At 48.6% G+C, this 23,414-nt stretch overlaps 1 protein-coding gene across 1 annotated transcript in view; it reads right to left on the bottom strand.

Annotated features, from left to right (window-relative positions):
• The window catches only part of ATP10A (ATPase phospholipid transporting 10A (putative)), a 175,285-nt gene that overhangs the window by 22,448 nt on the left and 129,423 nt on the right, over positions 1-23,414 (bottom strand). Inside the window, 9 exon segments of the mRNA XM_027083251.1 lie at positions 3,371-3,497; positions 3,578-3,681; positions 9,248-9,812; positions 12,265-12,459; positions 13,828-14,045; positions 17,109-17,361; positions 19,773-19,903; positions 20,907-21,038; positions 21,419-21,525. Coding sequence (XP_026939052.1) covers positions 3,371-3,497; positions 3,578-3,681; positions 9,248-9,812; positions 12,265-12,459; positions 13,828-14,045; positions 17,109-17,361; positions 19,773-19,903; positions 20,907-21,038; positions 21,419-21,525 — 1,832 coding nt within the window.

Genomic DNA, 23,414 nt, shown 5'->3' with positions numbered 1-23,414 from the left:
GACCTGGGCCTACCCCACACTTGATGAATGCACCAGAAGGCTAAGTGGTAACTTGGGAAGGACTCAGAAAGGAGGAGGAGACATTGCACCCAAGATTTCCTCTGCTCTGAACCATTAAGTCCTCCCAGGAAGGACCAGGCAGGGGTGTGGGGTTCAAGGTCTGCTTAGGAATGGAACCACTTTATGCTGCTTGCTCATGGTGAGCATGGCCCTGACCACCCTCCTGGCCCATCTCCCCTTCCCCAGCTCTGTGGCTCTAACATTAGAATAGAGTGTGCATCCCTGGCTCCTTATCTTCACCAGCCAACAGAGTCGACATCTCTCAGTGCATCCTAAGTGTCACTTCTGCTAGAATAGATTCCCTGATGTGGGGGAAAGAGGAAGGGATGATTTTGCCACCTCTGCGTGTTCATAGTGTCTTATTCATACTTAATAATAATGATTGTGGAATAATCATAACCATAGCTAACCTTGATGGATTCCTATATGCCAGAAAAAGTTTTCACAGCTTCCCTAAGATGTGAGAACTACAATGATCCCCACAACACAGGTGTGGAAAGCAGGGTGAGGGAAGTGAGTTAGCCAGGGAAGGGCCAGCATTCCCCTTACGGTATGTCTCTGATCCAAACCTCTGAGCTACATGTCTGCTCTAGGATAGCACTTCCTACAATGCAGTGCTTTGTGTACAACTCAACCACTACCCGCTCTTCACTAGATGGGGATTTTCTGCAGAAAGGCCTTCTATCTCCCATCCTTGTACTCTGGCCACTCATCCAGGGCTCCTTGTCAAGTGTCCACCAAGAAAGAAAGCAAGGAAGACCTTGTAGATAAATTCCCATCCAGAGGAAGTCTGCCTCTTTTCAGGGAAAACCTAACACCTTGAAAACATACCCTCTTTATTTCAGGAGCTTATTGGTCAAAGTAATGGACTCCTAATTGACTGCCCCTCACCTATATAATGTGCATGTTTGAATCAAACACAGGGTATTAATGAACTTAGAAATATAGTTATGGAAAGCATGTCTGTCTCAGCGTGAACTATGGCTGAGAATAAAGAGGCAATCTGAGGAACAGTCCTTTTAAAATGATCTGGAAGCCTAGTATCTCCTTTCAGCTCTCCAAGGTAGCTTGTTTGTAATATAATTTATGTGACTTTGAATAAATGTCACCTTCTTTACAACCTGATCCTTGGGAGAACCTGGCATTTTGAGTATCATAACCAGGGTAGTTAGTGGGGTTCAAGCTAGTGCCACCTTACTTCACTGCACTCAGATGTCAGGTAGCTTTCAATGGAGGGGAAAAATCTCACCAACTGGAAAGTTTCAGATGACATTTGGAGAAACCAGCAAGAACGCTGGGGAGAATGAGCAGAATGTTGTCTTTTGAATTTAGGTTCTTGGCCAGAACATTATGGAAAAGAAAATTTCAAGAACACAGTGGGAATGACAATCCTTGCCCTGTGGCTCTCTGATGTTACTTAATGTAAGAACCTAAATGAAAAGGTTTTAAAAAGGGGTATTTGGTATGGGATATTAAAAATATAAAAGCTGACTTCACATTTCTCAAATACAAATCATCCACGGTGCCCATGGATGAAGCAGTGGTGACCACTGAGGTGGGGGTTCTCCCACTCTCCAGCTTGGCTTCATCATTTGAACCATAAACATTCCAGGTTGTAGGGGATGGTACATGTTTAAGAACTGGCTTGCAGGAAGAAGGCTGATTAGTGTGTTTGCCATTTCTGTGGTCCCAATCAGCAGAGAGTCTGTGCAGAAGATGCCAGCCAGGCCACACAGGTATGGAAGCAGTAACACTAGCTTCATCACCTTCACCGTGCAGCTACGTGGGGCTGGACCTAGTGCCTGCACCTTGCTCAGTGCTTTGCTGCATCCCCTCTGCTCACCCTCACAGAACTATTACCTCCACTTGGCAGATAAGGAAACTGAGATGCAAGTGCCCAGGCTCACATGGCCAGTAAGCGGCAGAGCCAGGACTGGACAACTGAGCCAGGGCTCCTAGACTCTGAAAGAAAGAAAGAAAGGAGTGTCTGCAAAGACAGGCAGAGGAGGGACAGCTCAGGGACTCATAGCTGTGTTCTCAAACAGTTAAGGTCTTATCCTGTGGAAAAGGGAAGAGATTTTATCTGCATTGCTCTAGAGGGTAGGACCAGCGCCCCCTGGAAGAAGGTACCGGGAGGCGGATTTCACTCCATTCAAGATGTTAGAGCTTGGTGGGAGGAGAACTGTCCCAGGGGAGAACACCCTGCAGAGAGGGGGGACCATGACAACCAGCGGACCCCCTCCCATCCCACGGGTCTATCAACAGTGTCTTTTGGAGAAGCATGTTCCAGATGTGAACAGTCCTAGTCCAGGAAATCAAAACCTGGCAATCTAGAGGAGGCACAGCCATTTTCCAAGTGTTTCATTTAATTCAACTCCTGAGTACCGTTCAGGATGCCTCTGGGGTTCTGGATCTTTGGGCTTTTTTGAATAGTGCATGGCCTCGTATAGGACACTGTAGGCGAAATAGAATATTGCATCAAGTATGTATATGTAGTGCTCTTAAATATCTGAATATTAGCTATTCTATTAGATATAAGTATGTAGATACAGAGATATCCCAACGCCTTTGCCTAGGAAGGGGGCCAAATGAGTTACGGCCTTTCTTGTTGAAAGATGAACCCCCGTATCTTCATGCCCCAAGAGTATCATCATCTGACCACCAGCACCATGAGATGGGGAGTGTGTATACACAGCACTGCCACAACCAGCCCCTGGTGAGAGCACAGACAGCATGTATACAAAGATCCAGCTAATTTAATACGTACATTAATAAATATTTTAAATAATAAATTAAATAAATATTAAAGCAATAAATACTTTTATAAATACTAACATGAACTCAGTAGCAAATACAGGCACAATTTAGTAAGAATGAGCCCCCTTTTTTTTTCACCCAAATCAAATCTGTGAAATATTTACTAGATGTAAAATGCAGCCCTGTTGAGTCCAACAGTTTCTGTTTGTTTCCTGGGGCTGGGGGGATCCTTTAACGCATCAGTTGTTGAGAAGCCTTGCTCCTCATCTCTATTTTTGGTGGGAAAGCAGGGTTTCAGGGGAGGCAAGTCGGGCGCTGTCGTGGTGCCTGGCAGGGTGGCACCAATAGAATGCCCCAGAAATGGGCCACGGGGAGAACGTTCAATCGAGCACAGCCCTGTCTGGGGGCCGCGCTAGCATCAGGCCGGAGGGGTCCTTCATCAAGCCTAGCGTGTGCAGAGCTGCCACTGACTAGAGCCAGGGCACCTCTCCATCCAGGATGCTGCAAACTCCACCCGGCCCCGCGGCACCCGCCCGCTGGAGAGCGTAATTACCCAACAGATGCAGATTCCTCTCCAGGCGAATGGCAGACTGAAACAGGAGCTCCTCGCGGTTGTCCAGGGCGGATTCCGCTTCCAAGTGGCTCTGCAGCCAACAGGCATACTCTTCCTTACTCAGAACCTGGGTGAGAGCCGCTGATGAGCACCCAGGCCGAGCCCCATGGCCGGCCCCGCTCCTTCCGCGAAGCCACGCCTACTCACCCTCTTGGCGATGCACAAGGTGCGCAGGCCCTCCACAGCGTACAGGTTGAGGTAGTTCTGAGTCTTGCTCCAGATCTTCTTTTGATGCCTTCCTCTGGCGTCATCTAAGTTGGAGTAAGAGCAGAAACAAGGATGAGTGAGAACAACAGAGCCCAGTGAAATGGCCTGGACTCCCAGGACACCTGGCCCGTTGAAATGAGTTTGCATATATGCAGTTTCCGCAGCTGAGAGCTCAGCGCCATCAGAGGTTCTAGCTGGGTACTCTTCTCACCCAGGGAGAGAAAACAGCCACATTTTCAGGTCTCTAAAGTAATCACACTCAGAGAGCCAGAAAGTAGGATGATGGCTGCCAGGGGCTGGGGGGAGGGGAGAAAGGATTTGTACAGAGCTTCAGTTTTGCAAGATGAAAATTTCTGGAGATCTGCTGCAGACCAATGTGAATATACTCAACACTACTGAACTGTACACTTAAAACTGGTTAAGATGGTAAATTTATACTGTGTTTTTTTTTTAACCCCCCCCCCCCCCCCACACACACACACAAAACAACTAAGAAATTAGCTATCAGCTAGTAAGATTTTTCCAAACATCCACCCTTTTCTGTTTTCTGTAGACACAGATGTGGAACAGACTTGCTGTTTATTACCAGACTGCAGAAGTGCTGACTCTGAGCCTCACCACTGTGGAATCCATGGCAAAGTGACACACACCTTCGTAACTCCACCATGTTCTTGGGTCAATAATTGTTAGTGAGAAGGCAGAAGGCACTTTAGTTTTCGTGTGATAAAAGTATGTTAGGAGTGAATGTGTTTCAGAGCCAGTGAGGACGATGTGGCCCTCCCCATTCTGCCTCACTGTAGCTGGCTGCAATTGGAATGCTAGCAGGAATTTTGTTGCAATTCATTAAGCAGGAATGTCATAGGCGCCCTGTCACATCACTGTGATTTACTCCAACAGCCTCCAGAAAGGGCGCCCAGAAAACATCTGCATCAGTAGATTTAGCCCACCTCTTGCTTCATTACTTGTCAGTAGTATACATGTTCAATATAAAACTTAAAGCAAAAGTTAGATGTTATTTTAAAAAGAACCTCATAACATTTTTGACTATTTCTAATATCCCTTGTTGAAATGAGAATCTCACATAAACAAAACCTCATTAAGAGTGATCTGGCATCTTTTCGTCCAGGAGGTGGGTGTAAATGGAGGCACATAAACTTCCCGTTTAGGAAAAGTCATACTTAAAAGTGCAGTTTCTATCCTCCTACACCAGTCATGTTGCCAGACAGAATATAAGATGCCCAAATATCTGGAGAAAACTATAATCCGAAAAGATACATGCACCCCAATGTTCACTGTAGCACTATTCACAATAGCCAAGACATGGAAGCAACCTAAGTGTCCATCAACAGAGGAATGGATGAAGAAGCTGTGATACATATGTACACAATGGAATACTATTCAGCCATAAAAAAAGAAATAATGCCATTTGCAGCAACATGGACGGACCTAGAGATTATCGTACTAGGTGAAATAAGTTGGACAGAGAAAGACAAATACCATATGATATCACATATATGGAAACTAAAATATGGCACAAATGAACTTATCTATGAAACAGAAACAGACTCACAGAGAGAGAACAGATTTGTGGTTGCCAAGGGGGTGAGGGGTAGAGGAGGTATGGATTGGGTGTTTTGGGACTAGCAGATGCAAAGATATATAGAATGGATAAATAACAAGGTCCTACTGTATAGCACAGGGAACTATAACAAGCACTTTGCTGTGCATCAGAAATTAACACAACATTGTAAATCAACTTATACATCAATAAAATAAATTTTTTAAAAAAGAATAAAGGTGAGAAATGATTTACACCTTCCAAAAAATAAGAATATAAGATGCCCAAATAGCACATAGGACATACTTTTACCAAAAACATTATTTGTTGTTTCTCTGAGATTAAATTTTAACTAGACAGTCAATATATTTTCTTTGCTAAATCTGGCAACCCTACTTTCCAGTGGTGAGGCCCCTGGTCTGGGGAAGGCTGTCTACTAACCAGGTCAGCTCCTTGACACACGAAACACTCTTAATCTTCTAGATCTGTGCTCTTCATGGAGAAGACAGTGCCCCCAACAGACCGAAGACTGGTGCCTTGGAGGCAAAAAATCTTATTACGCATAAAGCACAGATACATGTACAGTACATAAACAAATATACAGCATATCTGTGGCATTAAAATGTCATGGAAGGGCCATTAAAAAAAAAATATCTAAGAAGACTCCTTAAGGGGGCAATAATGAAAAAAAGAGAGAGAGAGTTGGGAAACACTGCCCTAGATTATTGTGCTATAGGAATTTAAGTTTCCTGAAAAGATGACACTGAAAGTCATCTTAATTTTGACTACCATTTACTCCTGGTATTGTGATAACATTATTCCAGATTCTGACTGTTCTTTGAGCAAAGACATGTCTAGCTGAGGGACTCTGGAATTAACAGTAATAAAGTACTTGAGTTGTCCAGAGGGGGAGGGGAAGGCTGCGTTCCAGAGCAGGAGCAGGATGCAGGGGCTGTGATGCTGCCCTTAACCACACTGGTCCAAACAAAACTAATGAGTGAGAGAAGGCAGGGTGGGCCACTGGGGACGCAGGGTGCCCTGGACAAGGGTGCGGTCACAGACCACACTGACATGTTTCTGTGCAGGACGGAGCCCACCCAGCCCAGCAGGGAGAGAAGCCGTGACCGCCACATCTTGCCCATCCCTCCCCCTCTATTCTTGCCCTTGGAGGAGGATGGAGCCATCACAAGTTTTGTGTCTTAAAGACCACACAGGGACTTCCCTGGCGGCGCAGTGGTTGAGAATCCGCATGCCAGTGCACGGGACACAGGTTCGAGCCCTGGTCTGGGAGGATCCCACATGCCGCGGAGCAACTAAGCCCATGCACCACAACTACTGAGCCTGCACTCTGGAGCCCGCAAGCCACAACTACTGAGCCCATGTGGCACAACTACTGAAGGTTGTGTGCCTGGGGCCCGTGCTCCACAATGGGAGAAGCCACCGCAATGAGAGGCCTGCACACCACAACAAAGAGTAGACCCTGCTCACCATAACTAGGAAAAGCCCACGTGCAGCAATGAAGACCCAACGAAGGAAGGAAGGAAGGAAGGAAAACCACACAGAATGGCACTGGACTGAACCTCAGGCAAGTGAATCTTAAGGAAAAGAAACCAGAGAGAAGGGAAAGGGACCCAGCTTATGCTTTATGCCTATAACACACCAAGCACTGTGCTAGGAGCTTGGACAGGGGCTTCTTGTGAGGTCAGAAGCCTGATTTCCTTTGTACAGATGGGAAACTGAGGCACAGGAGGAGTGACTTGTCCAGGGTGACCCCAGCCCATAAATGTAGACTTGGGATTTGAACCAAGGTCTGCAAGGTAATGGGTGGGGTAGAGTCCCTGCTTTCTACTTGACCCCACACAAGCTAGTGGCAGGGCAGGCAAGACATAGGCACATCCAAAAATACAACACATTCCCCATCTACCAGCAGCTTAGGCTTCTCGTGCCCTTTTTGGTAAAAGTGTTGTGAACTCTTTGAAGAAAGATGTTGGATACTCATGTGCCCTCCTTACTTTATCGCCTGCACACAGGTAGAGCAGCTTGGCCATCTGCAAGCCTGCTCTGCTCCATACCCTGCCCACCCCACCTCCAAAGTGAAAGTTGAATGATTTATGTACAATGTCAGGGTGTCACTTGTGGATAACTTCAGGATTACCCCAGAGCCATCCCCTTTCTTGGGAAACCACTGGGGGCTCTGAACATCCTGAATCTTAAATTGCCTGGTGTCTACATGTAGCTCTGACCGATTCAAACTTATTTGAAGTGCACACTGCTTGGAAATTCCCAGAGGAAGGCAGAGATCTACACAAACTGCTTATTTTTAAGGTGCCCCCTTCAATGTCATGGTTTGGGCAATGTTGTGCTTTGAACCTGTCTGTTCCATGGCTTTGTTCTTTCTCACCTGTAGTTAATTCCTCCCAGGACCAGGTGGAGGGGTCTGGGAAGCTCCCCAGCTTGCATAAGGGCTCCCTTCACCCCTTGACCTTGAAGCTGACTCTGAGTGATAGAAGTTTTGTTTGTTTGTGCTTCATCTAGAAATTTGAGGCTTTCTACTCATTTTTAAAAGTGCACTGCCAAAAAAAAAAAAAAAAAAGTGCACTGCCAGCCAAGTACAAGCGTGGCCACTGCTGCAGCCTTCTTGGTTGCTCTCGTGTCCCTTGCAACAGCTCAGCAGACTCCCTGCCCTCTCTCTGGGGTGGGGGTAAGCCTCTCCTGCCATCCCATCCCACCCTTGCTTGCTAGAGCTGGTCCAGTCTTTTCACCTTATCCATGACCCACTGTATGTAGTAAAGTCTGAAACACAGCGGTCCATTAAACTATCTTTAATACAAGGCTGTGGAATAGGATAAAGGTGATATTTTTGCAGTAGAATAAAATCTGCTCAGATAATTGCCATACCTATCTGTTTTTCTTTTGCATGGATGCAAAATCAAATTTCAGAATGAAGGAGGCTCTTGGAATGCAAAATCAGCCTGTAAATTGGGTTCTACATCCACCCTAGAACCAACACACGGGTAGGAAGGCAAACCCTGCCCTGGAGTAGGTCACCCTCAAGAAAGGCCATGCAAACCGCTTTCAAAGATGCATTTGCAATTCGCTCAGCTGCCTTTGGGAGGCGATAGCTCTGTGACAGGAGAACGGATTTGTCTGCAGAGATCCACCAGTGCACTTTCCCTTAACTGGAGCTGGAGTCCTGTTCTGAGGCACTGAGATCATGGCGAGAGGACCGTGGGAAGCAAAGTGGTAACCCCTAGCTCCGTTCCAGAGCCCCAGAAGGGCATATCCAGCGTAAGGATTTCCCACAGGTGGTACCCAGAGCTGTTTCCAGGATATAGAAGAGAGGGAGGCTGTGGGGGTCAGGCAGTGGTCCCTCTCCCATCTGCCATCTGCCATCCACCCCGCTTCTCCCCCCTGGAGGTCAGATGTGACCTCTTTTGTCCTCTGGGCACAGAGGGAGGGGTGACTAGGTTTACTAGTGGGGACCCAGGCCCTCCCCCTTCCAAGTCCCAGAAGCATTTGTATCTGGAAAGAGGTACAAGCCTTTCTGCTAAACAAAGTTTCACCCTCTACACCAGTGGTATATGAACCCCTCTTTTTCAACCCGAAAGTTACATGGAAGTCAAGTGCAAAAGAGACCAAGATGGAGGTTCTTGGCTGTAAGATGGCCAGAGGCCAGCAGCCCCCACTACCTGGGCCCTCGCTGTGGCCTGAGAACACTCCATAAATGGGCTAAAAACCATGGCTTGGGCCTCATAGGTGCCCAAGGTCCAAGCGATCACAGGGCAGAAAGGAACCTTCTGGGACTTCTAATCTAAAAGCTCTTAACCTGCATTGCCCAGATTTAAACCTGATGCTAGGCCTCACCCCCATTAATCCCCAACCCCATTCTTCTGAGGTGGGTTCAGGCACTGGGCCCTCCCCCCAATTCTAGTCCAAACCCTTCAGACAAGGAAAAGCCCACCCAGAGAGGCAAAGCTCCACTGGAGGGAGGGGCTGGTTTCTCAGGACTGCTCCCTGCAGTGGGCAGCTGCTAGTGGAGGGGAGCAGGGTACCTGTGGAGCAGGGCAGCAGGAGGTCCATGACCACCGAGTCGGCCCCCTTGGTGTAGACGTTGATCTCGTCCGTGAGTGGGTGCCGGATCACCACTGACATCCTCTTGCGGATGGAGTCGAAGCCCAGCGTGTGCAGGAGCTCGAAGGTGAGCCTGCCCAGGTGGGGCAGCTCTACCGACACCTGGTCGTGCAGTCGGTCCACGAGCGCGCAGCTGTAGGCGCGGGCGGCGTAGACGAGAGCTGCCTCGTCGGGGCTCTCGGCCTCGTAGCGCAGCTCCCGCTCGGGCTCAGGCTCCTGTGCTGAGCACTCAGGTGCCCAGCCGTCTGCCCCGCTGCTGTAGCCATTGCTGGCAAGGCCTGGGGCCGGCGGGCCCAGCCTCTCCTCCAGCCGGAACAGCGTGCCGTTGTTGGCCAGCGTGGACAAGAGGCTGGACTTGTGTGCCGACTTGTTGGTGGCCATGCTCCCAATGCTGCTGCAGCCCGAGGCCAGGCGGCTGGGCGTGAACCTCCGGAGGAAATCTTCTATCGTCTTCACCGGAGACTTCAGCTCGAAGCGCACCCTCACCTGCCAGGGAAGTAGTCGGAAGACAGGTTAGGTGTCTCCCAAGAGCCCTCACCCTGACTCCCTTAGGGCCGCCCTCCACTTCCCCAGGGGGGCCCGAATACGGATTTCCCATTTCCCACTGAAAATTGCAACCAGAGTCAGCATTTCTTCCTTGAGACTATCCCTTGGCCTCTTCCTCTTCACCTCAACACAGGTTCTGCCATATTCACTCTTTCAGCATGTGACTGTAGGGTAGCAATGACCAAGGCCCGGGATGGACTCAGGGCATTGGGTGGCCTGTGGTTCCCAAGGCTTTGGGACTGTCCCCTCACTGCAGTGGCCCATGGCTTTACAGAAACTTCCCAGGAGTGGGCCTGCCACTGCCTGGCATGAATCCTGGATTTTTTTTTTTTTCAATTAAAAAAAACATTTAACAAAAGACCAATTTATACATTCCTTTGAATTATGTCCATAAAAAACTTAAATTTACACAAAATTTCCCAAACCCCAAAGAATCTTTCGAAACAAATGAAATACATAGGCAAATTCAGGCTCCAAATCCTTAAACAAATGTTTAAAAAATCACAATAAATTGTGTATTTTCTAAAGAGGACTGAAAACAACAAAACGACATGTATACAATTGTTAAAGTTTCAAAAAGCTCAATATGGAGCAACAAAGCAACACATTATTTAAATGAGTGCTGTATGCTAATGATGATACAATATACCTATTTTAATTTTCTGCTAGATAATGGATTTAGAGCAAATGTTGAAACAATCAAACCACTGAATTACAGTTACCCCTTAATCTTTGCAATTTTGTCCATGGGTCTGAAGTTGTGAATTGTAGTAAGAGCCTCCAGAAACGTCAGGCATTTCGTAAAACAAGGCACATGGGACCAATTTTGATAAAGGTGCTTTTTCTTTGGTCTTCTACTGACTTTAAATATTGCTACATATCCAAGTGGGAGATTCGGACAGCCATGCCAGAGCTCCTGCTAGCTCCAAATGCCCTTGAAGGTGGCACCCACCCACAGGTGGGCACAGAAATGCATCCAGAGACACGTTCATGTGCAGTCTGAGGATTCTGCTCCCTACATGGAACTCACTCCATGTGTGACCATGGGCACACACCTCAGTCATGTCGGGGTCTCTCTCGCTTATTCAGTAATTGCAACAATGCCTAGGGTCAGTCAGGTAGGGTCTAACCTAGAAACCAGACCCGTCTTCAGGGAAGTATTCCAGAGGGACTGAACAGGGTGGTGGAAGAACCCAGAGGCCAGACGAGGGATGCCAAGGCTGCTGAGAGGTGAACTGCAAAAGGAAGCAGCCTCCACCCAGGGCTGATGGCACAAGCCTGTGCTCTCTGAGTGTCAGAGCCCGTCCACCTGGGATCCGCCAGGCCCACTGAGGCCTCCAAAGGCCAGTGGGGTATGAGCAAAGAGTACAGGGGGGTCACATTGCTGCCAGATATGTTGCTGCCGCAGAGAGGGCAGGGGCCCCTTGTTCACCCTCCATCACAACAATGGCTTCACCAGCAGAACCTGCTGGAAGGCCCAGGAGGAGGGGAAGGGGTCTGGGAGAGTGGGGGTGACAGGGTACAGACCTATAGTGTGCATCAGCCCTAGAACACCTTCATTTGTATCCACTTAAAGTTGCCTAGCTGCATGACGCACAGCCATGCTTAGGTGCACCCCACCCCCTGCAACACCACCTGGTCCACCCGGAGGAGCGCTTGAGTTATAGAGGTTCCTTTCACATATAAAACCTTACTCTCTTTGGAGAGAACCTTGATGTTAACCCAAACAAAACCCAACTTGGTGTTGCTATGTTTCTACCACCCAAAGTAACTTCCCACTGATTCTCAACCACTTCCTGAACGCCAATGTTAAAGGCCTTTATTAACATCAAATACATTTACTATGTGCCAAACTCTACTCTGAGACCTTTCCCTGAATCCCACCACCGCCCCCACATCCCAGACAAGGTGCCAAAGACACAGGAGGGGACCAGCTTATAGTGTCGTCAGGATGCAAGTCCAGGCGGCTCCTACCAGAGTCTGGGCCCCAGCCCATCCTGTCCCCTCTCATGTAAGAATCTAGGACCCTGAGGCTCTGGTCAGCATGGAGGGCAGCCACCCTCTTGCCACTGCCCACCTTGGGCCACGCCTGTATGCTCTGTGCCCCTCTCATCCTGGGCTCAGTAGCTGTCTCTGGCTGGCTGCCCTCTCCCTCTTAGCCACAGTCCTAGCACCTGCTCACTGCAGTCTGAGGATGTCACCACAGAGCTACTGAGCTGGCCTGCCCCGTCTGAAGCCCCCAGCACACCCCCTGAAACCTGAGAGTGGTGCTGAGCGACCGGGCTCCTGCAAGACAGGGAAGCGTGCTCCCTCTCAGGAAGACTGACACCAGTGGGGCCACACCTAGGGGCAGGGGCTCTGCGGGCTCACAGTACGATGCTCCAGAACTTGCCTTTTGTCGTGGCTGATCCGGGGATGTGACCACCACTGTGTTGCAGATGGTGAGTGCAATGAAGAAGTCGAAAATGTCAGACAGCTCAGGCGAGAGGTGGGCCAATGGGTGCTCCTGGTGCCTTGCAAAGGCCAGGCACCTGTCACACTCGCTCACCTTCTCCAGCAGCTTCGGGTCGGGCGTTATGTCCTTCTCCTGGGAAGAACACAAGGGCCGAAGGGTCAGTCTGACCCAGTGACCTGCCAAGTGTCCTTTTTAGTGCTTGACTATGTAAGGCACCTTGATTTTACTAGAAGCTGTAAACAGACCTTCACCTCACATATACACACGTCATTTTATAATTACAAATTATGTATAATCTTGATTGTATAAGAATATACAGCTAACATATGAAATGCATATATTCTTATATATAAGAAGGTACACATGTTCTTTTTATAAAATAATACCTCCAAGAATATATATTATTATAAAATTAACATATCTTACTCAGAAAGATTTGGAAAAATAAGAGAATAGTAGGGAAAATGTAACAGATCTCTATCACACCACCTTACAGTAATATATTTTTTAAAAAACATGCTTCTCTGCCTTTCCTTCGTCTTTTTTCTATACATGTACATTTTTAATCAAAATATTTTATACATAAATTGGCAGTTTCCATTTCCCCAAAAACATTATATTGCCTCAACTTTACCAGGCCTTTAAGAGCCATTTGAAAACATAATTTTTAACGGCATAAAAACAGACATACCATAATTTATTTGACCATTCCTTTATCACTGGGTACATTTTTTCGCTGTTTTATTGATGTAAATAACACACTGATAAGCTTCTATGCACAGAAATCTTTCACTGAATCACTAACTTCCTAGGTCAGAAAGTTGGAACATTTCAAATACTCTTAACCCGTATTGGTTGTGAAATTGATGTCAGGAAAACCTTCTCCAACACAGCCTCCCTGCTGCTCGGGTGACAGCTCCCCACCCACGTGCCCCATGTAAACCCAACAACAATCAGTGACCACAAGTCTAGATGACCTCTATTCAAATGGCACCTTCTATATGGGTTTCGAAGGACATAAAAGAATGAGGCCACCATACGTGAACAAAACGGATTCTCCCTCTCTGGTCTTCAAAAATTTTAGAAGTGAAAGGATCTTTTAGAGGTTGTCACTCACGTACTTCTGGAAATTTCCCTGCCGGATGAGAATGGTCCATAAATGTTTGGGCGGTTGACAAGGCAAAGGATGGATTTGGGTTCATCTAATTAAATTTCTTTTTTTTAATCTGACTTTGCTTTTGCACAGTTGTCATCTTGCCCTGATGTTTATTTCATAGGGCAGGACAGACTTCCTCTCCGTCACCCACTTGGCTGGGTCATTGGCAGTCCCCGCCTGGTAAGGGGACCTAATCAGTGTTTTGGAAAAGATACAGCAGTGTGGGAAGAAGGCACTGGACAGAAAAACATCCCCTAACTGAACAGAGGTAACTCCCCAGTGAAGAACAGACACTTTTGGTGACTGGGGGAGGTGACAGCGGGAAGGAGGGCTGCAGGACTCACCATGGGGCTGCTGAAGGCTGTGTGCTTGGACAGCATGCTGGCCCTCTTGGCCTCGGCACGGCTGCTGGTGCGCCGGTGTGACCTGGTGCTCTGGCTCCGATGCACGACTCGGATGCTTTGGTGGCTCCCGGTGCTGCTGCGCTGGGGCAGTGAGCCCCCTCTGGGCACCACCTCCTCCTCCTCCGAGTCTGCTTCCTGGTACCTGGCCAGACGCCGGGCTGTGGGGGAGGGGAACTAAGTGACATCGTGGGGAGGCTGTGTGTGATACTGAAGGGTCTAGGTTCCACAAGGCATCCAGCAGGGCACCCTGGGCCCTCACCACCCTCGCTCTCTGATGGCGAGGCCATGTTTGACAGGGGTTTCCACTGAGGGATGGGGGATGTTCTCATTTACATGCACCTTTAGTGGACCCGATTGGGCTTATGTTCTCAACCCCACGTCACAGATGAGAAGACTGAGTCTCATCTGTTAAGGTCATGGGATGCAGGGGCAGGGGGTTGAGATGGTACCCAGGCCCACGGGATGCCAAAGCTCAGGTCCCGCCCGTGATGGCAAAGGGGCCACCCCATCCCACAAAAAGTCAGATGTGGGTGGAGATGGTCCACATACAGCCCCTCTGTTCAGGGGGAGCCCCCATGTGAATGGGGTGGGTGGGCAGGTGGCTGGGAGGCTCACAGAGTAGCTGGGTTCCAGGCTTTGACCTTCATGCCAGGGTCACAGGGCCACCTGCTTACTGGGGCTGTCAGGACAGATCACGCATTGAGCATCTGCCTTGCAGTCAAGCAGAAATAACGGTTCTCAGGCTGTGTTGACGGTGCTCTCCTGAGAGGGCTCCTTGCTCAACGTCAGGTGGGGATGAAGCACTTAGCAGCAGGGAGGCTCACATCCTCCTGGGGTTGTACAGCGTGGAAGAATGCCGCCAGTGTTCAGACCCAGCAAGCAGAGCTCCACTGAAGAAGACGGTGATTGTGATGCTGTGCCTGGCTCTTAGGGGGCACCGTGGAGCGACAGTCCCTGAGGCCTCCAGGGCTCTCAGTGAATCACAGAAGTGCACCCACGCTGCTGTTCTTGCTAACAAGGGCTCTCAACACGTGTTCCTGGCTTTGCTCAGTTAGTTCAGCTTCTTCCATCATATGTGAGCAACAGGAGACTATCCATAGGGACCACTCGCTCCAAACAAGCAACTCTTAAGAACTTCCAGGGCAGGCCCGGTGCTGGGTGGCAACACAAGGCATCCTAACAGGAGGTGGCCCGTGTGAGGGGCTAAGAGAAGGGCCCCCCGTCTGGGCATGCCATGGTGTGGTCTGTCCTGTGGGCCAGGCCTTGAACTCAGCATCTTCTTTGGGAAGACTTTTCTTTAGAGATAAGGAAAGGGAAGTCACCTGTCCATGGCCACCAGGCCGGGTAACTGCCAACCCCAGGACTCCACCTCAGGGAGCTCCTAATTCCAGGAGAAAACTCCTGCACCTGCCCCCTTTTCCCCCTGTCAGTGAGGTGGTGAGTGGATGGCAAGGAAGGGCAAAGCCTGGACTGGGCCTGTCTAGCTCCTAGGCTTGGACATTATGAGCATGGTGTCAGCCTCCCAAGGGCACATCTGCCCGCCCACCCTCCCACAGCAGTGATGAGATGTTAGCCTGAAAGCGGCCATCCCTCAGGCCGCTGCTGGTGCGTCTGTGCTCTGTGACCAGACAGCAGTGGCCTCAGCGATGCCCTCGGGCTCTTTGGGGAAGACGGAGACAAGGAGAAGGTGATGCTTGGCCCTGGCCCTGCACCGTCACCAGGACACGAAGTAGAGAGGGGCACGCCCATGGTCTGTGCAGCCGGTTCAGGTACACGTGAGCTGGGCTCAGTACTCAGAGTCAAACCCACCTGAATTCGTTTTACTAACAGATCTGAGAGGTCGGACCATGCGAGCAGCTGCGAAGGGTGCCCGCCCAGGGGCCCGTCAGTCACTGATCACAGCTCTTCTTTAAAACATGCTGCAGAGACACCTGGCTGTTTCCACCTTCCCCAGCAATGCTTTCCTGTGTCTTCTGGGGGCGATGGACCCCTTTGGTTTTATGGTAAGCATCTGACAACTGTGAAAATCCTTCTGTAATCTTACTTGGGATTCTGCCCCCAGAGCCTCAGTTCCAGTTCAAAGGCCGACTTCAGACCTGGTCCTCTGACTCCTTTATAAGCAGGATGAGGTCTGCTTTCAGGCCCCCAAGCTCTTCTGCACAAGCTTGGGGAGTCAGGGAAGGGAGGAGCCAGAGAGGGAGGCAGGTGGGCAGAAGGGACACTGTTCCTGACCGGTTTTTTTGAGTGGCAAATAAAACATTAAACAAATTGGACACATTCCTATGCCTTCTGTTAATATGATTCATTTTATCATGGAGGATATAGTGGATATCATGATAATTCTTGGTTTTATAAAACTCACAAAAATCTCGTGCTTCCAGCAGATCTTTCCCACCAAATGCCCGTAAAGAACAGCTTCCTATTGATGCCCCCATGTTGTCCCCCTGTTCTGTACTTGCTTCTGTTTCTGTGGCAAGGTTTCTTTGATGTTCTCAGATGCTGTTCCAGGAAAGAAGGGGAGTCCTGTTTGCAGAGCAGGTGCCCTCTCTCTCAGAGGTACGATGGCCCCAGAGACACTTCTGTGGTACAGGGACCCCCTCCTGTTTTGGGTGGGCAGCTGGCTCCAGGCACCCCTCGACTTAGGAAGCAGATGGCTCCCCTATGTGCTCAGAGGGGACAGAGGGAGGCAGCCAAGGATGAGAAAAGGAGAGGTGGGAGGAGGGACTGCCTAAATTCCAAAGTGAGGTGACACTTCCCTCTGGGAGGTCATATTCCAGAGGAAAGAAAGCAGCATGAACTGCCCAGTGCCCTGCTGAGAATTTGCAGCTGATAACAAGGAGACTGATGCGTGACAAAGGAAACATCTCTTTGCCTCTTGGTGTGACAGAGACCGGGTGCCTCTGAGGTGAGTTCCTCAAGGTTGCCCTCTTTGGTTCTGCTTGTCTGGCAGAAAATGAGTGTTTAAGCAGATGCCCACCACAGCAGATAGTGCAGGAAGCAGGGCGCCATCAGCAATAAGGAGGGGTCTTTTCTATAGATGCTGGTCCAGAGTTGCTCTGCCAGCCTTTCTGTTTTATTCTTCCTCAAAAATCATCAACCCCTGAAGCTGTGTGTGTGTGTGTATGTGTACACGCACGCACACACAGGCACATGGGCATGCAACTCTGATACAGCAGCTCTCTGGTCCTGCCCAGCTTGGGAGCCCCCATCCCCAGACTCACCATTTGCATCATGAGAATATTCTATGCCAGACACAGTGCATCTTCGGAAAACCATCTTATTCTCAGTTAAAGTGCCAGTTTTATCGGAGAAGATATACTGTATCTGCCCTAGGTCTTCCGTGATGTTCAGGGCTCGGCACTGCAGCTGTGAGTCTGTCTCCTCATCATACAACTCTATATCCTGGTTAATGAAGTACACTTGGCATACTTTAACAATTTCAATGGAAACGTACAAGGAAATTGGGATCAAAACCTAGGAGACACAAGGCACATAGAATGAATGACCGTGAAGACCCGAGAACTGCGGATTTAGTCCAATCTAAACGACAAATAACTACAACCCCAAGTAAGTAGGGACTATACTGTACCTTTCAGAGCTTAAACAAGTTGGCTTAGAGTCAATATTGTTAGAGTATTAGGATATTGGCAAAGAGTTTAAACTAGGACAGCCTACGGTGCCACTGCAGAGCGGAAATCCACTATCGTGTCTGGAAGTATGGAAACCATGGCTTGTATAGAAGCAAGCGTTTTCATATTACTAAGTTGTGCTTGAGAGAAGCTAGGAGAGGAAAAAGAGAAAAGAGAAACACAAAACACATGGCACAGTCAGAGTCCTCATAAGCAAAGTCACCTCACACCCAGGCTGTCCCGGGGCTCCCAGTGACAGGAGCTGCCTGTCCCGCAGACACAACCCCACAGCTCAGAAGAGATAGTCTTTTCAGTGGCTGGTTCTGTGCTGAAGGACAATCTCTGTGATTTTGTACAATACAGAGCAGAGGGGAGAGGCTTTGAGAAGAACAGTCATGGTTATGCTTTGACAATTCAAGAATAACCTTCATGAAATCAACGCTTAATTTTTTCTTTATCTCTGGAGTAACAGTATTGAACTGATACTTATGGGCTCAGAATATCACATCCAGACTAACTGGGTTCTCTGGGTAACTTAAGTATATGTTAATGCAACACCTACTACAGGACGAACTCAAGTACATGTGATATAAGACAGCAGAACACCCCTTCCAGGCAAAGGCTAAGCCAATATCTTCTGTTCACTGTGTCCCTAAGGAGGGTGGCAGAGATGCTCACTGCCCCTCTCCACTCTCACAGGCTTTTGGGGGCATAAATTCTCAGTTAGTGATGGGGAATTGTTCAGGAAGCATGGGAACTAATAATAATAATAATAACCAATGCTGCAAAATGCAATGTGATATCCTAAGTTGACTCCAGGAACAGAAAAAGCACATCAGTGGAAAGATTAGTAGAATCCGAATGACGTCTGGAGTTTTGTTTGAGACAAAGTACCAAAGTTGGTTTCTCAGGTTTTTTTTTTTCTTTTTTGCGGTACACGGGCCTCTCACTGTTGTGGCCTCTCCCGCTGCGGAGCACAGGCTCCGGACACACAGGCTCAGCGGCCATGGCTCATGGGCCCAGCCGCTCTGCGGCATGTGGGATCTTCCCGGACCGGGGCACGGATCCGTGTCCCCTGCATTAGCAGGCGGACTCTCAACCACTGCGCCACCAGGGAAGCCCGGTTTCTCAGTTTTGACAATGTACCAGAGAAATGTAATACGCTCACATTAAGACACACTGGGTGAGGGACACATGGGAACGCTCTGTACTATTTTTTGAAACTTGTCTGTAAACCTTAAAATTATTCTGAAATAAAAATGTAGGTTTAAGACAGGAATAAAGACGCAAACTTAATAGAGAATGGACTTGAGGATACGGGGAGGGGGAAGGGTAAGCTGGCACAAAGTGAGAGAGTGGCATGGACATATATACACTACCAAACGTAAAATAGATAGCTAGTGGGAAGCAGCCGCATAGCACAGGGAGATCAGCTCGGTGCTTTGTGACCACCTAGATGAGCAGGATAGGGAGAGTGGGAGGGAGGGAGACGCAAGAGGGAAGAGATATGGGGATATATGTATATGTGTAACTGATTCACTTTGTTAATAAAGCAGAAACTAACACACCATTGTAAAGCAATTATACTCCAATAAAGATGTTAAGAAAAAAATGTAGGTTTTTTTAAGAAGTAATTGAGTGGAGGGGGGGTGGGATGAATTGGGAGACTGGGATTGACATATACATACTACCGATACTATATATAAAATACATAACTAATGAGAACCTACTGTATAGCACAGGGAACTCTAGTCAATGCTCTGTAGTGACCTAAATGGGAAAGAAATGCAAAAAAGAGTGGATATATGTATACGTAGAGCCAATTCACTTTGCTGTACAGTAGAAACTGGGAAGGAAATCCAAAAAAGAGTGGATATATGTATACGTATAGCTGATTCACTTTGCTGTACAGTAGAAACTAACACAACATTGTAAAGCAACTACACTCCAATAAAAATTAATTAAAAAAAAAAGAAGTAATTGAGTGGAAAAACAAAACAGAACCAATGATGGAAAAACTGACCCCTCAGAGCCTAAAAATCTTAAGAATAGAAAAGGAGAATTTTAACTTGAAAAGCACCCAAGAAAAGATCCTTTAGATAAGTCGGGTGGGAAAACAAAAGGTAACACATTTGTCAGATGAACCTGTGCTCCTCCCAGGTGCAGAATTTGTGGGAAGTTCTTAGCAGACTATGATGACTCAAAGTTCTCATCAGAAAAGTAAAGCAATTGTCATATGGAACTTAGTACTGTTACCTGCAGAACTATTATCATTGTCAAAAACGAATAAACTGCAGCTGTGACTGGGGATAAAGGGGTGCCGTCAGACTCAGGGACATCAAATAATGATTTCTTCTCTTGATAGCGCTGCACCCATAGTCCATGTCCTGTAGCAAAGTTCAAAGAGGAACGTCATTCACCTGACACAAGTACATCGGGTTTTATGAGCCCACCTGGCCACCTAAGAAAGCAAAAGCCCATGGTATTGTTGGCACTACAATCAGAGCACTGGAAGGAAGGCCCCGGGACTTGGACTCTGCCTCAACCCCGGCCTTTCCCATCGTTGGTACTGAATAGCACCACTGGTCATAACACAGGAATTGGACGTGTGCTGGTAGCTGCCAACGAGAAATCCCAGAAAGGAATTTCCCAACGCCTCACTAAACACCAGTCTCAATAGGCTCTGAATACTGCCTGTAATTGTCCCTGCTTAGAGATTCAAAATTCACATCTCACAGACTCTGAAAAGCCAACAGCAACACACGTTATTTCAACTGAGCCCCACACCTAAATGATGACAGAGCCCTTTTCATGCCCCGTATACCAGTGCCTTTTACCACTGAGTTCCAAGACCATGTCACACCTGTCTGGTGTGTGATGGCAGCTGAGCGGGACACGGTGAAGGTCGTTTACCTGGAGGTCCATGTGCTTCCCTGCCAGGCACTCCCAAAGCAGCATGCCGGTTTGGAGGCCACCAGAAGCTGGGGGCGCCAGGCTGCACACAGCGTAACTGCTAGCCCCTTCTTGGGACCCAAATAATGTTTTCCCTCTTCTCACAGAGTCCCTAATAGTAGCATTTGTGCTTCTACTGCTCTGATTCCTGTTATCACCAGGTTAGTATCACTCTTTCCATTGGAATCATTACAGGAGGCATGATTAAGCCGTTCTTCCACCCCAGAAGATGCCAATTCGAAAAACACTAGTTTGCGGAGCTCATTCATCGAAACGTCTCAACGTGGCCTTGCCAATGCAAACATCCCCTGAGTCCAAGCCAGTGACAAATGTGTGTTAATTAGAGCACTGGGTCAGAAGGAGACAGAGACAGCCCAGCCGGGGCCCCCGGCAGCCGTCCAGCAGTGCCCACTCATCGTGACCTCTGAGGAGACTTACCGACGGCTGAAAACAGAGACATACAAACGAGGAGGAGGACACACCAGAGCACGTCGCAGTTCATCTGCCTCTCCAGCCGGCTGCGCTTGTAGCGGGGCCCGCTGTTGTTCAGCAGAGCCTTGGTCTCATGTCCTGCGGGGGAGGCGGTGAGTCAGTGCCCAGCAGGAAAGGGACGGGCTACGCTGACTCCATGGATTGGAAAAGGGTGCTGCCATCCAATGATCCATATGGGATAAGTTCAGTCAGAAAAGTAGGCTCTACAATTAATCTCAACTATGTAACCACCACGGGGAAATGCACAGAAAGAAATAGGCTAACATGCTAAGAACACTTCTGGTCCAGATATTATTAGACATTTTGCGTCCATCTATTTTCCTGGTTCTCTACAATGGGTTTATGCTACTTTGATAATCAGGAAAAACCCAAAACAACCAGGAGCAATGTCCAGGAATAGCCAGCCCACCATGCTGAGCCAATGCCATCACAGACAGCACGTGACACGCAGCACCTACCTGCGTAGATGACGATGCCCACGACGGCTTCTGTGTTTCGGATGGTGCAGCCTCGAAGCAGCAGGTTTTCTTTGTAGAGCCCAGCCTTTTTCCCGTTGTTGTGTATGCTGTCATGGAACAGTTGGCATGTGTCACGTGGGTGCTTACATGGCCTCACAGCTCAAGCAGCACCGCTCTGGGAAGGAAGGCCTAGACCCGGGGCTGGGGAGGGGAGGGGTGGAGGGTCTCAGTGGACCTTTGCAAGAGCTGAGATGGGGCTGGCACTCACCAGTAACTGGGCTTCTAGAAGCCCCTCCAGAGCCTGATGTTTGTTCGTTTACTTTGCCCACGGGCTTTGTGAAATAAGAAATATATGATTTTATCTCTGCCCCCGGTTCCTGACACAGGGCTCCTGACACCTTTGTAAATAGAAGTCCTAGGATAATCTTTTGTTCTAACATTTAGTCTTTGACTCCAGTTCCTGGCACAGAGCTCCTAAAATTCTCGTAATTTCCTAAGTGATCAGAGCACTAGGAACATCTTTTGTTCTAACATTTGGTCTTCGAGACCGGCTGTTCCTGACACACAGGACTGAGCCTGTCACCTGTGGGATCTGACGCTCTCCCCAGGTAGATAGCATCAGAATTGAGTTAGACTGTGGGACACCCAGCTTGGTGTGGGAAAAACCCACATGTCAGAATTGGTACCAGGACCGTTGTAGGCTTCATGCCACAAGGTCTGGCCACAGCTAGAGAGGGCAGAGTCGGGAACTGGGGGACCGGGTTGGAAAGCTGGCCCAGGAAGGCCTGCCAGGTGATCTCTGCCCATGTCCTGATCATCACAGAGAACACTTCTCCTCACCAGTACCTCATGTTGTCACAAGGGTACAAATATTTCTCTAGAAAAGGGGATCATATTGATTTCAGCAATATTTCCTACATTCTGTTTTTCTTATTAAAAGTCACACAATTATTAGAAATATTAGCATGTTAAATTTGAAATGTGGTAAACTCCATGATACAATTTTATACATTTGGTTTCACTGCTATTTAGATTCAGAGAATATCCCACGTTTAAGCAACTGCTTTTCAAACTCATCCTCTTGACCTACTAATGGCAGCTGCACCCTCACCCCTGTTGGTCAGGAGTGTGCTAGGGCCACACTGGGGTGGATGAGGTCCTGGGAGCCTGACGAATAGGTCACAAGGCGAGGCCCTGGAGGCTTTCAGAACTAGAGCAGGGGCCCTGCCTAACCTACATCAATCAGGCAGTGCCACCTGCCTTCCAAGAGGAGGGCCTTCCAAGAAGCCACCTTCTCACACCCTATGTGGACAGCCCTCCCCAGCCCTCCCACACACACCCACAGCCCAAACTCCTTCTCTGAAGTCACCAAGGATCCCTGCAGGTGTCGCCCCTCCCACCAGCTCCTAGCAGTGCCCACTGACCAGCGAGCAGAGCTAGTTTGGAGAGGTACAAGGTCAGAAGAAGCCGTTAAGGGTTCCAGGAAAACAGCACTTCCTGCCACTTCTGGACCCTGGTCACCTGCATGAGGGATGGGGCTGCCTCTCAACCTAAGACACAATCTGTATTCTTCACAACCAGGGAAATCAATATATTTTATGGTGAAGAAAAGAAGCTAAACAATAAAGAAAAGCCTAAAACACCATGCTGGGGGGACGCATTTCCTGCAAGCCTGTTATTTACCAACATGGCACTGGTTCTTCTGCAGAACTCATGCAAAGGAACGTGCAGGAGGAGGGCCAATCAACACTGTGTGATGCCCTCTCCCTCCCCCCCACCTTGTGGCAATTCCAGAATAAAATTCTGCTTTAAAAAGAGATTCAAGACTGGAAACCTCAGTGCCAGCTAAAGCGTCAAGAGGCCCGAGTGCATGAGACGTTACACACAAAACCCAGCTCCCGAGTCAGGAGTGAGAGAATGCCCACCGCCACGGTTCTCTCCGCAACAGCCGCACATGGAAACCATTTCTCGGGACAGCAGTCAAGGATGAACCATC

The sequence above is a fragment of the Aethalodelphis obliquidens genome, unplaced genomic scaffold (genome assembly GCF_003676395.1).
Source record: "Aethalodelphis obliquidens isolate GAN/ISIS:26980383/991018 unplaced genomic scaffold, ASM367639v1 scaffold49, whole genome shotgun sequence".
In the NCBI taxonomy this organism is placed as follows: domain Eukaryota; kingdom Metazoa; phylum Chordata; class Mammalia; order Artiodactyla; family Delphinidae; genus Aethalodelphis; species Aethalodelphis obliquidens.
The sequence above is the reverse complement of the archived record's forward strand: the minus strand, read 5'-3'. Positions and strand labels throughout refer to the sequence as shown.